At 46.5% G+C, this 12528-nt stretch overlaps 2 protein-coding genes across 8 annotated transcripts in view; both read right to left on the bottom strand.

The window, feature by feature from the left end:
• The window catches only part of LOC105565102 (lethal(2) giant larvae protein homolog 1), a 27285-nt gene extending 19094 nt beyond the window's left edge, over positions 1 to 8191 (bottom strand). For 4 of the 6 annotated variants that reach the window (XM_012018001.1, XM_012018000.1, XM_012018005.1 and 1 more), the window contains exon 1: positions 7334 to 8191. In XM_012018001.1, the coding sequence (XP_011873391.1) occupies positions 7334 to 7417 (84 nt within the window). In that variant the 5' untranslated portion in view covers positions 7418 to 8191. The remainder of the gene's footprint in view (positions 1 to 7333) is intronic. The other 2 variants (XM_012018002.1, XM_012018004.1) reach the window with 1 other exon arrangement.
• Positions 8192 to 10100: 1909 nt separating this feature from the next.
• The window catches only part of LOC105565105 (glutaminyl-peptide cyclotransferase), a 4684-nt gene continuing 2256 nt past the window's right edge, over positions 10101 to 12528 (bottom strand). For both annotated transcript variants that reach the window (XM_012018014.1, XM_012018013.1), the window contains exons 2-6: positions 12279 to 12422; positions 11609 to 11872; positions 11378 to 11539; positions 10749 to 10974; positions 10101 to 10629 (exon numbers count right to left, since the gene is read on the bottom strand). In XM_012018014.1, the coding sequence (XP_011873404.1) occupies positions 10472 to 10629; positions 10749 to 10974; positions 11378 to 11539; positions 11609 to 11872; positions 12279 to 12350 (882 nt within the window). In that variant the 5' untranslated portion in view covers positions 12351 to 12422 and the 3' untranslated portion in view covers positions 10101 to 10471. The remainder of the gene's footprint in view (positions 10630 to 10748; positions 10975 to 11377; positions 11540 to 11608; positions 11873 to 12278; positions 12423 to 12528) is intronic.

Consider the following 12528-nt stretch of genomic DNA (forward strand, 5'->3'; position numbering starts at 1 on the left):
TCTCTCTCTCTCTCTCTCTCCGTCTCCTTAAATAGCGCGAGCGTACACGGATGAATGGACACTATTCGCACCGTCGCTATTTTCGAACTGTTGCAAGTCATTTGCATACCGGGGGGGGGGGGGGAATCGTCCAGACAAATATCAAGGTGATTGAACCGTGTTTGCGTCACGACGGCACTGACATCGTCAAATACCCATCGTGGAAAAGTAGTTTTGCGTCAAATTTCAATCAGAGAACCGTTCTAATCCTTTCACCATCATTTATCAATTAAAAAAATATATATATAGTTTTTGTTTACTTAAAGTCAGAAAAATTACGTATTTGCGGATTGCGTTTTTTGCCGATAAAGTTATCAGACGACGAGCATAATATCGATTCAATTGATGCAGTTACGAGAACGCGCCCAAGCAAATACGAAAAAAGGGAAGGTCCCGAGGGCCTTATCATATTTTGTTTGCTCGTAGCGCCGATACGATCATCCGCTATCTGCGCGATATTGAAGTCTCTCGTTCGGCATCGAGCTATCGAAGAACTAGGTAAGATATACCGAGTACTGTAAAAATTATGTCGTATTAACTTGTTAAATAAGACTGGTATGACGTGTTAACGATATCTCAGGCTGTTTTCTACGTAATTAATGGATATATCGTTTTAACAAGACACTGAATATATTTCTAATATCCAAATATAAAAGACTGCATTTCTAAAAACCTTACAAAAAGATCGGGAACGGCTTTTCGATCGAATTATGCAAGAATCAATGAGTCAACAGTGTTGCATCTATGCTGCGGAAAAATGACTTAAAATCTCAAGAAAGATGAATAGCAAGATATACTTTTTCTCTGTTCAAAAAACAAAAGAGTCTCATAACTAATGGTTTTAATATCACGAGAATAAGCTGTGTCCCAAGAATATGAAATTTCGAGTCGAGTTGAAGACTGCAAGATGAGAAGAGTCACTAGGATAGATTTTCCGCAGGTACGAAATATTTTCTCCTGATAAAACGAGCCTCACAGTGAGTCAGCCGGCTTAGGATAATCGGGTTTGGGGCTAAGTTCGCCATCGCCGCGTTTTGGATTTGCTCGTGCATTTTCCCTTCATGCACTTCGTGGAACTTCTTTTAGAATCCACAGCGCAAGGAATTAAATCGCTATAGGGTTTCGCGATGCACGTCACACGGCGTCATCATGTTGGACGAATGTATGCGCGTTGGAAATGCCCTTACGGTGAAAAGCGCCAAGAAGTTCCCTCTCGTTTAAAGACACTAGAAATGATATTGTACTTATCATTTACAAATAACATCGATAAACGACAATTTAGAATCTTGTGTTCTCTGAAAATTTCACTTGCGAACAAACATTTCTCCCATATCGCAGCTCGAGTAAACTTTCGTTAATTTGTCTACCATCGATAATTGTAAGATACAGAGTGGCGTGCACAAAACCGGCCACAAACGCAATTGTACGGAGGGAATTTTCTCTTAAAATTTATCCCGAAAATCGTGAGACAACATGGCATTTTAAAGAACTTTACGAGAGTTTCACTAGTAAAATTACTAGTAAAATGTAAAAAAAACTCTCATAAATGAACCTGGTGTCCAACTTTTCGAAAAAAATTTTTTAAATACCAAAAATGGTAGCCAATCGTTTGGAGTTGATTGTAGTAAAAGAAATTTCGTTTGTAGCTTCATGGTTTCCAAATTTTAAAATATTTTTTAAATGACCAGCGCCCATGTTGTCCCACGATTACACGATTTCCCGGGTAAATTTTAACAGAAAATTCTTTCTCTTAAAATTTCCAATATCTAAAAAAAATTGTATTCTTAATAATTACATATAATATACGTACTTTATAATTATTATTTTATATATACAATTATTTCAAGTTGGTTTGTTATTTTTACGAACATCGCCTCTGTATCTATGGTTAAATCTCAATAGTTTCTTCCTTGCATTAGCAAAGTAATTAAATTTAAAACGCGTGAAAACGCCGGCGCAATAATGATGCTTTTGCAACGTCTTTTTCCAGCTCAGGTGCAATATTGACTTGTTGATTTCCGCGTAATTCACTCGAAAAAGCCGTTCCCAGTCACTTGCGCGACTGATAAGAGGCTTCGACGTTTCCTGCAGATTGCGCGGACCCAACGGCAGGAAATTATCTGCTGGCGGGGACCCTCGCATGCGTGCACCTTGCGGAACACGTTCGTCTCGTCGTATACGATTGTTCGATCGCGCGTCTAATGGGCCATAATGAAAAATGCAATGTCGCGTTTAACAAAAGACTCCGTAACACTCGAACGGTTATTGTCGGACGAACGCCGCCTGTTCCATCGTCCACCAACTTGTTGAGTAACGGCCGTTCCTTCATCTGCCTTCTATCTTATCCGCGAGGAGCATACAATGAACAGAGGAGCGAATTCCTCGGGGGGGTTCGACCGAACTTCTTACCAATCCACTTGTTGAAAAATCTACGTTCCTCGTTAAACTAACTTTCGCGCTGCTGACGATTTCGTTAAACTCCATTCGGCTCAGCTCAACTCAACTCACCGGCGTCATGTGGCGATTTTCAAGAGAAAGAGATTCAAATTTTACTCCAAACTGACTGACATCGAAGAAATCCCGGCGTTCCCGAAAGTTATTCCATTCTCGCGAAACTGCGTCCGATTTATTCTCAGGGATGAAATATCCCAGCCAACCAAAGTGACAGTTAAATAACATCAATTTAAATGTAATATAACGCGCACGTGTTATATTAATGTTATGCAACTGTTACTTTGGCGTTTGCTGGGATATTATTTTGTATAAAATTAATACAATATGCAAATATAACGCAAGCTGTTTCCGTGACACACGACCGTTTTAACGAAAGAGGAAAGAATCTCTCGACGGCTGTTGACATGAATTCCGTCAATGGAGACTTCGCGCGTACGGAGATTTGAATAAATGCCGGCGCGCTCATTTCTAAAAATAAGTTAAACTTTCCACGCCAACAAAATTAAAGAGTATAACTATAGAGAGGAAGATAAGCGCGCGGCTAACAACAATCACGATAAAATGCAGATAAAAAAAATATACAATATCGAGACAGTCGTCACCTGAAATTCTCGCCACCAGGTCTCGATCAAACTCCAAATTACGTCTGATCGTCGCGAACGCCGACACCCTCCCCCCCCCCCGCCGTGGCACACAGCTGCTATCGGTCTATTATCTTTGCAGTTGAGAGGAAAGAAATGTGCGACAAAGTTGTTTCGCTGCTTCAAAACAAAAATGACGTTGTGGCGCTCTTTCCACGACGCCTTTCAAGTCGCATTCTTGCCACGGAAATTCATGGCATTTCTTAAGTGAGCGAACACGTTCCGATACATTCAGATAATATGCTGTCGGCTTTGAAGCGTAGCCCTCCCCCCCCCCCCTCGCTGAATACGCGGCCGTTTACGACCGATGCACGGAATACCTGCGGTATTCGAGCGGAATCGCGCGCGAGATGTGTGCGCTCGCGAATAAATAAGGCGAATTAAACGAGCGGCGGCGTCTGGGCGAGCGCAAATACTTTCGCGCGTGATTAAACGCTCGCGGCATTATCGGAGTAACGGCGCGCGTTTTGCGCCAAATACCCCGGCCCGTCGCGCTACGGCACATCTCGTAAAGTATCCCGGGAATTTCGGGCTGTTTATCTCGACGAGATAATCGTGGAAATGACACGAGACACATTTTCGACGCGAGATAGCGGGACGCGTTTGCACCGAAAGAAAGAAAGAAAGAAAGAAGAAAAAAAAGAGTTAAAAGGCGCGCCTTTACATAACGCCACCTTTACATAATTTTACGGACGTGAAGTAGGATTTGTCGCGTGCAAGAAACGCAGCTGTCTTTGATGAACAAATCTCTTGCCTCGCGGAGGACGAAGTATTCTATGCGCGCGTGCGCGTGTGTGTGTGTGTACGTAACACGGTATGAGGAAACAAGAGAGTAACGAGCAATTTTTGTAAAAGACGCAATGTGTAAAGGAGGGTCCGGTGTTATGAGATAGCCGGGTTTCTGCTAAATTGATAGGCCTCGTCCGTCGGTTCCACCGTGAATTTACCGCTCGCCGGAGTGAAATCTGTTTACGAAGGAGAGTTTGCTTATTGTCACCAGTAACGATTAGAAATGAGACGGGAAACTAATAGTCAACCCAACTGGCTAATTATTTAATCAATTTATTACACAGCGTGTAATAAATCGATCCGCATTATTATAAGCCACATTTTTAGATTTGAAGCGGGACTCGCGAGGACAAAATTTTCATTTCCAGGCTCCATTATTGAGATACCGAATGCCGCGACGTGGACGAACGCAGATTACACTCTCGTAAACCCAAATTACGCGACTTTTCCGACTCATTAGCCTGGCACGTGTTTTCCGGTCATTCACAACGCCGAGCGTTGATAAACAAGCAATTAACGAGAGCCCGTCGTGCCTGAGGGTCCAGTCGATCGCGGAAACGCTCGAAAGCGAGAGAATCAGCTGGGGATGCACGTGTGCGGTTCAAACTGATCGCGGAGGGCGGCACCGAAGCGCGTCTTCTCGCTAGCTGCGCGTGCTCGCGTTATGAAAATTATTACGCCGCGGTCGCGGACGAGTAAGTAAGCCACGCTGCAGCGTGTGCTAACGGACGGGAGGAAAAAAAAAGAGGCGAGTACACAGGCAGACAGATAAAAAGTTTGGTACAGACGGGGTAACTTGATATACCCGGCGAAACGAATCGCTCGAAACCTGTCTCCGCGCGAAGAGACTCGTCCGCTGTTTCCGCCGGCCAGAAACTTTCCGCGACAACGCCTTGGGGTCGATTCTGCGTCTCGCGGTACAAGGCGATTTTTGGCGACCGTTTCGTACACGTGCCAGAGTGTACACTCAGCGTCACGAATGCCCTTACGCCCGAAGAAAGACGCTAGGAAAATATCCAACGGGAAAATTTGTTTTAACAAACCAAATTTAGAATAGTTGTATCGCCACACCCAAAAAAAAGTATTCTATTTTTGAGTGGTTTCCTCTTGATTTTAGAGGATTTCTTTATTTTCATAAGGAAATCCTCTAAAATCAAGAGGGAACCACTCAAAAATAAAATACTTTTCTTGGACCTTTTTTTCAGTGCAGTAATTAAAACCAAACATACTCAAGGATTAGATCGACCAAGGCTGGCAGTTTTATTTAAGTTTACATTTTACCACGACGCTTCGGCCAGTAATACTGGTCCTTATCAAGTGGATCCTATTGCTTGTGACCACGAAGCATAGGAAAATATCAAATTAGGCTAATCGTCATCGCGCATAGAAATGTACATCTTCTCACGTGTCGTGTCGCCAAGAGACTGGTCACAAGCAATAGGATCCACTTGATAAGGACCAGTATTACTGGCCGAAACGTCGTGGTAAAATGTAAACTTAAATAAAACTGCCAGCCTTGGTCGATCTAATCCGTGAGTATTTTTTATTTTAACAAGATCGGCTGTTCTATCGGAATATATTCAACTTGACGGCTATTTTCAGATGTAAAAGCATTCACGACGCCGAGTGTGCACTCTGGTACACTTTGGCGCATGTACGAAATAATCGGCAAAAATCGCCTACAGCGAAAGTGCCAGAAGTCAGCGCCTTTGTCCCTTTCTCTAACGAATAATTTTCCTGAGTAAAGTAATACGTTTTTGAATGAAGATATTGTTTATCAGTGCACTAATGTACAGTGGGCATTTATCTTATTCTCTTGTTTCATATTATTTATCCCGTTTTATCTTATTTTATCTTTACAATGCCCCAGCAAGGCCTAGTGCCCAAACTAACGGCCAAAAAATGCCCAGTAATTCCGAAAACAATCGAGTCTTGGTGACACAAGAAAATTTTAACACTTCAACACACCACTTTTTACTGTGTATATTTCCGGTCGTCTCAAGTACATGTCGAAAAGCTATTCGGCCAAAAAAATGACCTGTACAAATACTGTACGGATCATTTTACTGGCTAACAAGTATTTCAAAAAGTATATTCTTAAATACAAGCATTGCCTGTAAACACTTGGTGCGCCCTAGTGCGAGCTGCCGAATTCGCTGCAAGATACAGAACTGACCCCCTTGATTCGCGACCACTGAAAGAGCAATCTCATTCTTTCTCTCTCTCTCTGGCCTCTCATCGGCGTATTTCCATAATCGTTTCTGAAACCGCGCCGGGAAAGTGAACGCTCGCTCGTGCGAGCCCACAGGCCACGCGGGACGAGTTGATGAAATTAAATAACTGTTATCTCGCAGCGAGCGGACGTAAGTGAGGCGAATTAAATGAACGTACCGTGGAGAAAAAAAATCACTCTCATTGGCACACGGCGCGGGGGAAAATAACGCGTGTGCGAGTTTGGCCAAGACGAGCGTCGTGAAAAGGGACCGGACCGATCCGTCCGATAGCACCGGTACTACATTTTCCGGACGATCGTCCAATTGTGGGCCCGCGGGGTACCTAGGTGCTTCTGAAAAGCTGTTGCGCGCACCTACTGACGTTAATAACTGTAACTGCGTCTTCCAAGAACTCCAGGCAAATTACCCTCGTGGAAATGGCCGCCCCCAGATCTTCCGAACGTATCTGTAACACTGGCAATGGAATCGCGTCGGCCGACCGATTGTTTCAGACTCTTTTCTCTTTATCTTTCCGTATCCACGCAGCCAGTGTTCTTCTTGCGCGCTACGTTGACAAAAGCGGATGGGACTTGTACGGACGGCGTTCGTCTCGTTTCGTCCATTCAGCTGCAAAACAATCGTTACGCGATAATCACAATTTTCTCATTAACGTTCCACGGCGATTCTTAATTTCCGCGCCATAAAATTTAACAACGTCCCCGCTGGAAAAAGGCGCGCGTTTAGTGCCGCGAGATCGGGATGGGATTCGAGGCAGAAAAAAACTGAGAACAAAAAAATTCTCAGCGGCCGAGGCCTCGTCGGTGCGAAAATGAGTTTTCTTTGCGAGCAACGTGTGTCTCACATGGACGCACACGTGGTTGCCTGCGCCTCCAGTAGAATAACGAGAACTATACGCTTTTCTCAAGGAGACACGAAAGTCCTACGAAGTGATTCACTCCAAGCCTCTCTCGTTCTATCTCTCGCTCTCTCTTTCTTACATACACACAGCCCCACACACACACACACACACGCTCTTTCGGACGACCAGGTCGAATCATTTTCATCAGATTGGCCTGGCAACATCGCCCCCGAGCGCCGACGTTCGTTTCTGCGCCCATTCGCGGCGTGTTTCGCGCCGGGTGTGGGCGAGAACCGTCTCGCCGGGTACGGGCGTCTCGCTCGCTCGCTCTCGCTCACCTTTCGAAAAGCAAAGAGGTCCTTCTGCAGCTTCTGCCGCTCGGCCGTGGGCTGCTGGCCCTTCCCCCTGATGAACTTGAGCATCTCGTCTCGCCGTTAGCGCAGCTCTGTGTTGTCCTCTCTCTCTCTCTCTCTCTGTCTGTCTGTTGTTCTCCCTCCCTCTTTCTCACTCCGTTTCGCGTCCTTTCTTTCTCTCCGCCGCGCGGGCACCACGCGAGGGTAATCGCTCGTCGCACGTCACACGCAGGTACCGACACGCACGCTAACCGGCGCGTAATTAACGCATTCTTGAATGGATCGCGTCCGCGCGCGGTCACGACGCCGCGTTATTTACCGCCCGAACCACGGCTGCGTTCACGGTGGATGCGCGCGCGCGCCCGCGCACGTCAGTGTCCCTTGTCTCTTTCGGTATTATCCACCCGCGTCCGGCGGTCTCCTCGCCCCGCTCGCACGCCTCACTCTCTCTCTCTCCTTCCTTTTGCCGCGCGGCGCGCGGCGCTTGCGATACCCGACGGCGGGCCTCGTCGCGCTCGAGGGATCGGCGGCGATGTGTCAGCCGAGACTGGCGGCGTGTATCAGGGCCGCCTCGCCAATACGCGCCGGCCGACGCTCGCTCTCGATCACGACGTGGTCCGGATGCGACGGGGCGGCGCCCGGGTCCCGGCGAAAACGTGCCGCGGGTACGCGCAACGGGGAACGCACAACCATCCGAAACGCACGAGGGGGAGGGGGACACCACAGAGGTGTACGTGCGTGTGTGCGTGCGCGCGCGCGCGCGGTCACTCCACGTCGCTCGCAGTCGCGTCTCACTCGCGCCGTCGTGTCGGCGTCGACTTTCCCACCGGACTCTCCGACTCTCCGACTCTCCGCCGACAGCCGAGCTTCGAGCGCGTTCCCTCGGCCGCGCTCGGCTCGCCGCCTCGCCGGGCGCGCCCGAACGAACAATGACCTCGATCCGACGGCCGCCGCGCCGCCCCGGCGGCCATTACCAACCGAAGGAATCGTCGAGACCGCTCGTCTCGACCTCGCTCGCCTCGGTTTGTCGGATCCTCGCTCCTCGGCCCGCCGCGAGCCACGTCCCAGGGTACTATTGCATTCACTGTTACATTTGTACGGCAAAGTCTTTCGGCGCGTCGACTGGCTACGTGCTAGAACATTTCTGGATACCCGACAATTTTCCCGCGCGAAAACAGTCTGGTCGAAGCGACGTCGAAACGCTAAATTGTTTGAAACGCAAGACAAGGCACCGATATGTTAGTTAGAATATCGAAATGATTTGTATAGCAAAATTAATGCGTCGGAGAACGTTCGAGTCGCGCTCGGGATCGAGTCCCTCCCAGTCAGAAATTACTTGTCGATCGACGTCGAAACCGCCATATTGACGTCGATTCGACATCGTTTCGACGTCGATCGACGAGTAATTTCTGACTGGGCTCGCGAGGGCGACGCGTCGAAGATAAAAAGAACGAACGCGAATCTCCGAACGTCCGTTGCTCGCTCGTAGACGTATTGCCCAGCGTTCTGCGACGCCCACGACGACATCGATCCCACGCACGAGCGACGAGAGCGTCGCTCCTTATCCTCTCGACGCGCCTGGCACTTTCTTTTTCCTTTTGCCGCCGCTTCCGCGAACGCGTCGATACGTTTCGACAAGTCGCATCATCCTCACGACGTATTTCGCTACTTGCGTCGAACGCTCGCGCGAATTTGTACGCGCGGCTCGCCGAGGCGGTTCAAATATCGACTCCCGACTCTTTCCCCGCCGGTTTTTTTTCCCTCTTCTTCCTTCGACGACGAGGAAGCGACGCAAAGGCTCTCGACTTCTGTCTCGCGATTCTTTCGAAATATTACGAGGTTTCGGAACGAAATACGCGATCCGGTGCTCCAGATTTTTTTAACAGACGAAAATATGTGAACGGAGCGCGCGTCAATCTGTCTCGACATTCGTATCGACGTTCGCGCGGGTATCGATGCGGAGACGCGCGTGAAACGTATGCTCGTACCTGCATATATTCATTCCGAGCATGTAACAGGACGTCACGCGTTCGTGAGTCTCTGTGATTTCCTGCGAGACGTTTACGGTGCCCAAATTGTCCCCCCACCCTCTGTGATATCATCGTCGTGAAATAAATCGGTTAAAATAAAAAGAATACATGCGACAAATGTTCGTCTCAACCGCTGCAGATTAACTTTAATCTCGGTCTGAATTACTTTTTCTTTTCTAATTTTGTTAAACCAGGAAAAGATACAAAGCAAGCCGGGATTGAAGTTGCTCTGCGTCGGTAGAAACGAGCGAGAGTCGCGTATTTCAGAAGAACAGAAACCCGTTTCACAAACACAATATGAATTTTGAGTTTGACGCCACTCTGCCCCGAAGGGGGGGGGGGTCCTTTAAAGCAAGTTTTTATCCAGAAATTTCGTCTGAACATTATGACTTTGCGCTAGAACGAGGATCCTGGGCTAGTTTCGCAAACGTCGATTGACTGCTAACCTTGGGTCAGTTGATTCTCAGTCTCTTCTTAATAAGAGACATGGAGCTCTAAATAAATAATTGTAATAAATAATAAGATGGAACAAAATTAAGAACGTCGACTGAACTCTGGTTAAACAGTTAACCAGAGTTTGCGAAACTGGGCCCTAACTCGTTTCCAAGTAAAACGTCACACGTCCCCCTTCTGTTCTCACTGGTCCAGATTTTGCTGTCTCCGAACGGAAGGGACAGACTCTCGAGAAGTTGCAGGGAGATTTGTGACGACACGAGAAGACGTACCGAAGATAAATATATATTGCACTTTCTCGCGCGTACTATCTGCAGCTATAGGCTACTTTTATATACAGGTCGTAATTTCAGATCTGTTAATTTATACAAAAATATGTAGCATTTGTCTTATCCGTAGTAACATACATATGTAACATCGCTGCTATATAATAAATTAATCGTTACGTATAATACAAAATTATACAAATATATCACGTGTTTCGTAAAAAAAAAGGACGCCTGGCGGGACGTCACGAGCGACGTAAGGGTCGAAAAAAAGGCCGTGTGCAGCTCAATATAAAGTACGAATCCTTTCTTAATATCGACATTACGCACTTTAAACATTTCCCTTGGTGCTGTTCGTATTGAATCTCTTGATTTCATTGGACGCTCGACAAACGTAAATAAGAAGCGACGAATATCCTGAGGATCTTGTTGAGGTTCTCCGTAGTCTTCAGGTCGATGTTGTGTCGATTGTCGCCAGATTTGTGCCAAAAGGCCGGAAACGGACTCGGTATTATATGCAAAATGGGCACGTCTGAAAAAATAGGGAGACGCGGGTTGTTTTTTTTTAGTACTTGGGTCGACGAGTCATTTCTCAGTGGGTATAGGAATACGTTGTGAAACGATCGTCGCGAATAAATCACGAGTACTTACCTTTCCTCAGGAAAGGGATATGATCGTCTTCGATGTGCGCCTCGAACGAGTACGGTTGAAAATATCTCTGTTCCGGTCTGCCGTACGAATACGATTCCAATTTTCTCATTTGAACCAGTTTCTTTTCGATGCTGACCAGCAAGGAGTACCATTTCTCCGTGTTTTTAAAATAATTGTAAAAAGTCGGGTCAGGGGCGCCCAGCAAGTCGAGGAGGACCAATATGTCCTGTTAAGTAAAGGACACATAAATATTCAATCGTACGATTTCAATAACGTATAAATTGGAAACACTTGTATGACATTTCTAAAGGCCTGTGTCCACGATGTTAGTGATCCACGCTTTTATGGAATAGCTGCAAGGTAATTGGCTACACATTTCTTGAAAGTATAACTCGGACCAAGTTCTAGCATCGTGAACGCAGGCCTTCAAGCTCGTGTCCACGATCCAAGAACTATGTCCAAGTTTTAGTTCCGAGAAATATGCAGCCATTGAACTTGCATCTTTTACGAGAAAGCTGCAATTTAATTAGCCACACATCTCTCGGAACTAGAAGTTGGACACAGTTCTTGAATCGTGGACACAAGGCTTAATGATATGTCTGTACTGATAACGTAAACTCGGTGCACACCATTCTATCTAATTCGGAGAAATGCATTCCTTCGCCGTAAGCAGTCTTTTTATTGTGCCATTCTTTAGCCAAGTGTTTGGCACCGTAAATCGAATCGTTCGGGCCCCATTCCTCGAACGCTTCTTCCCCGTCGAAGAAAATAAACATCAGGCTGACATCCTCCTGAAAAATATGGATGTAAGCACAGATTTTCCCAAGGCTTCATGCGCACAATGTTCTCGCGTGACTCACTTGTCTAGTTAGATATTTGCTCATGACAGTCGCCAAATTAATTAGTTGAGCGCATGGCACTGCACTGTCTGTGGCGCCAACGAAATCCCTCTCTCGCGTGTATTTCGAATCGAAGTGACAAGCCAGCGCCAGATACCTTTTCGCGTTAGGATTTAACTTTGCTATTATGTTTTCGAACTCCAGTTCGCCAAATACAGGCGTGTCGGCGCGAAACACGTCCGACTCGACTGTCCAGCCCAGACCTTTCATTGACCTCTTGATATACTGAAAAAGAAGCATACATTTTTGCTGACCAAACGTTACGACACTACGACATCGGAACGTCATATTTGTATAGACATTTATCGTAATGTTATTTCCACATACAATTTCCTATAATCATTTGCTGAAAGCTGCATCATATTATAAATTCAATTTTTATTTTAACTTCCATTCACGATAGGATTCAAATATGCGAATTCACGAGCAAAATATGACTAGTAAAATTTAGTTGTCAACATCAAATCTTTCGGCTTGCGTATCTGCTTTAAAATATTCCGAGATGAGAATTTTACAAAGTATTTCGTTTCGAGGAAAGCTCAGAGGAGTTAACGAGCCTTTATTTCCGCGGAGATCGGAAATTCTCGCGCGTGCAGCTTACTCTCTCTCTCCCTCTGCGTCCACGTCTTACCTCCTTTACCCTCGCGTGCTCGGCGGTCCCCACGATCCTCGTCACGCATATGTTATCCAAGACCTCGTTCATGTGAGTGACGTTCGTAAGACCGGACAACGTGGCGACCTGTTCGTTTGTCAGCGAGCCGGGCACGTGATAGTACTAGAAATCACGTAATAACAATACACTCGTGAAAAGTGGCGTCAGCTGGCGATGGAGCGTGGCAATGAACTGAAGAAAAAAGAAGGAGAGAGGGGGGAGGGGGGGG

Source organism: Vollenhovia emeryi, unplaced genomic scaffold (genome assembly GCF_000949405.1).
Source record: "Vollenhovia emeryi isolate VEMERY1.0 unplaced genomic scaffold, V.emery_V1.0 DF939155.1, whole genome shotgun sequence".
NCBI classification, from domain to species: Eukaryota; Metazoa; Arthropoda; class Insecta; order Hymenoptera; family Formicidae; genus Vollenhovia; species Vollenhovia emeryi.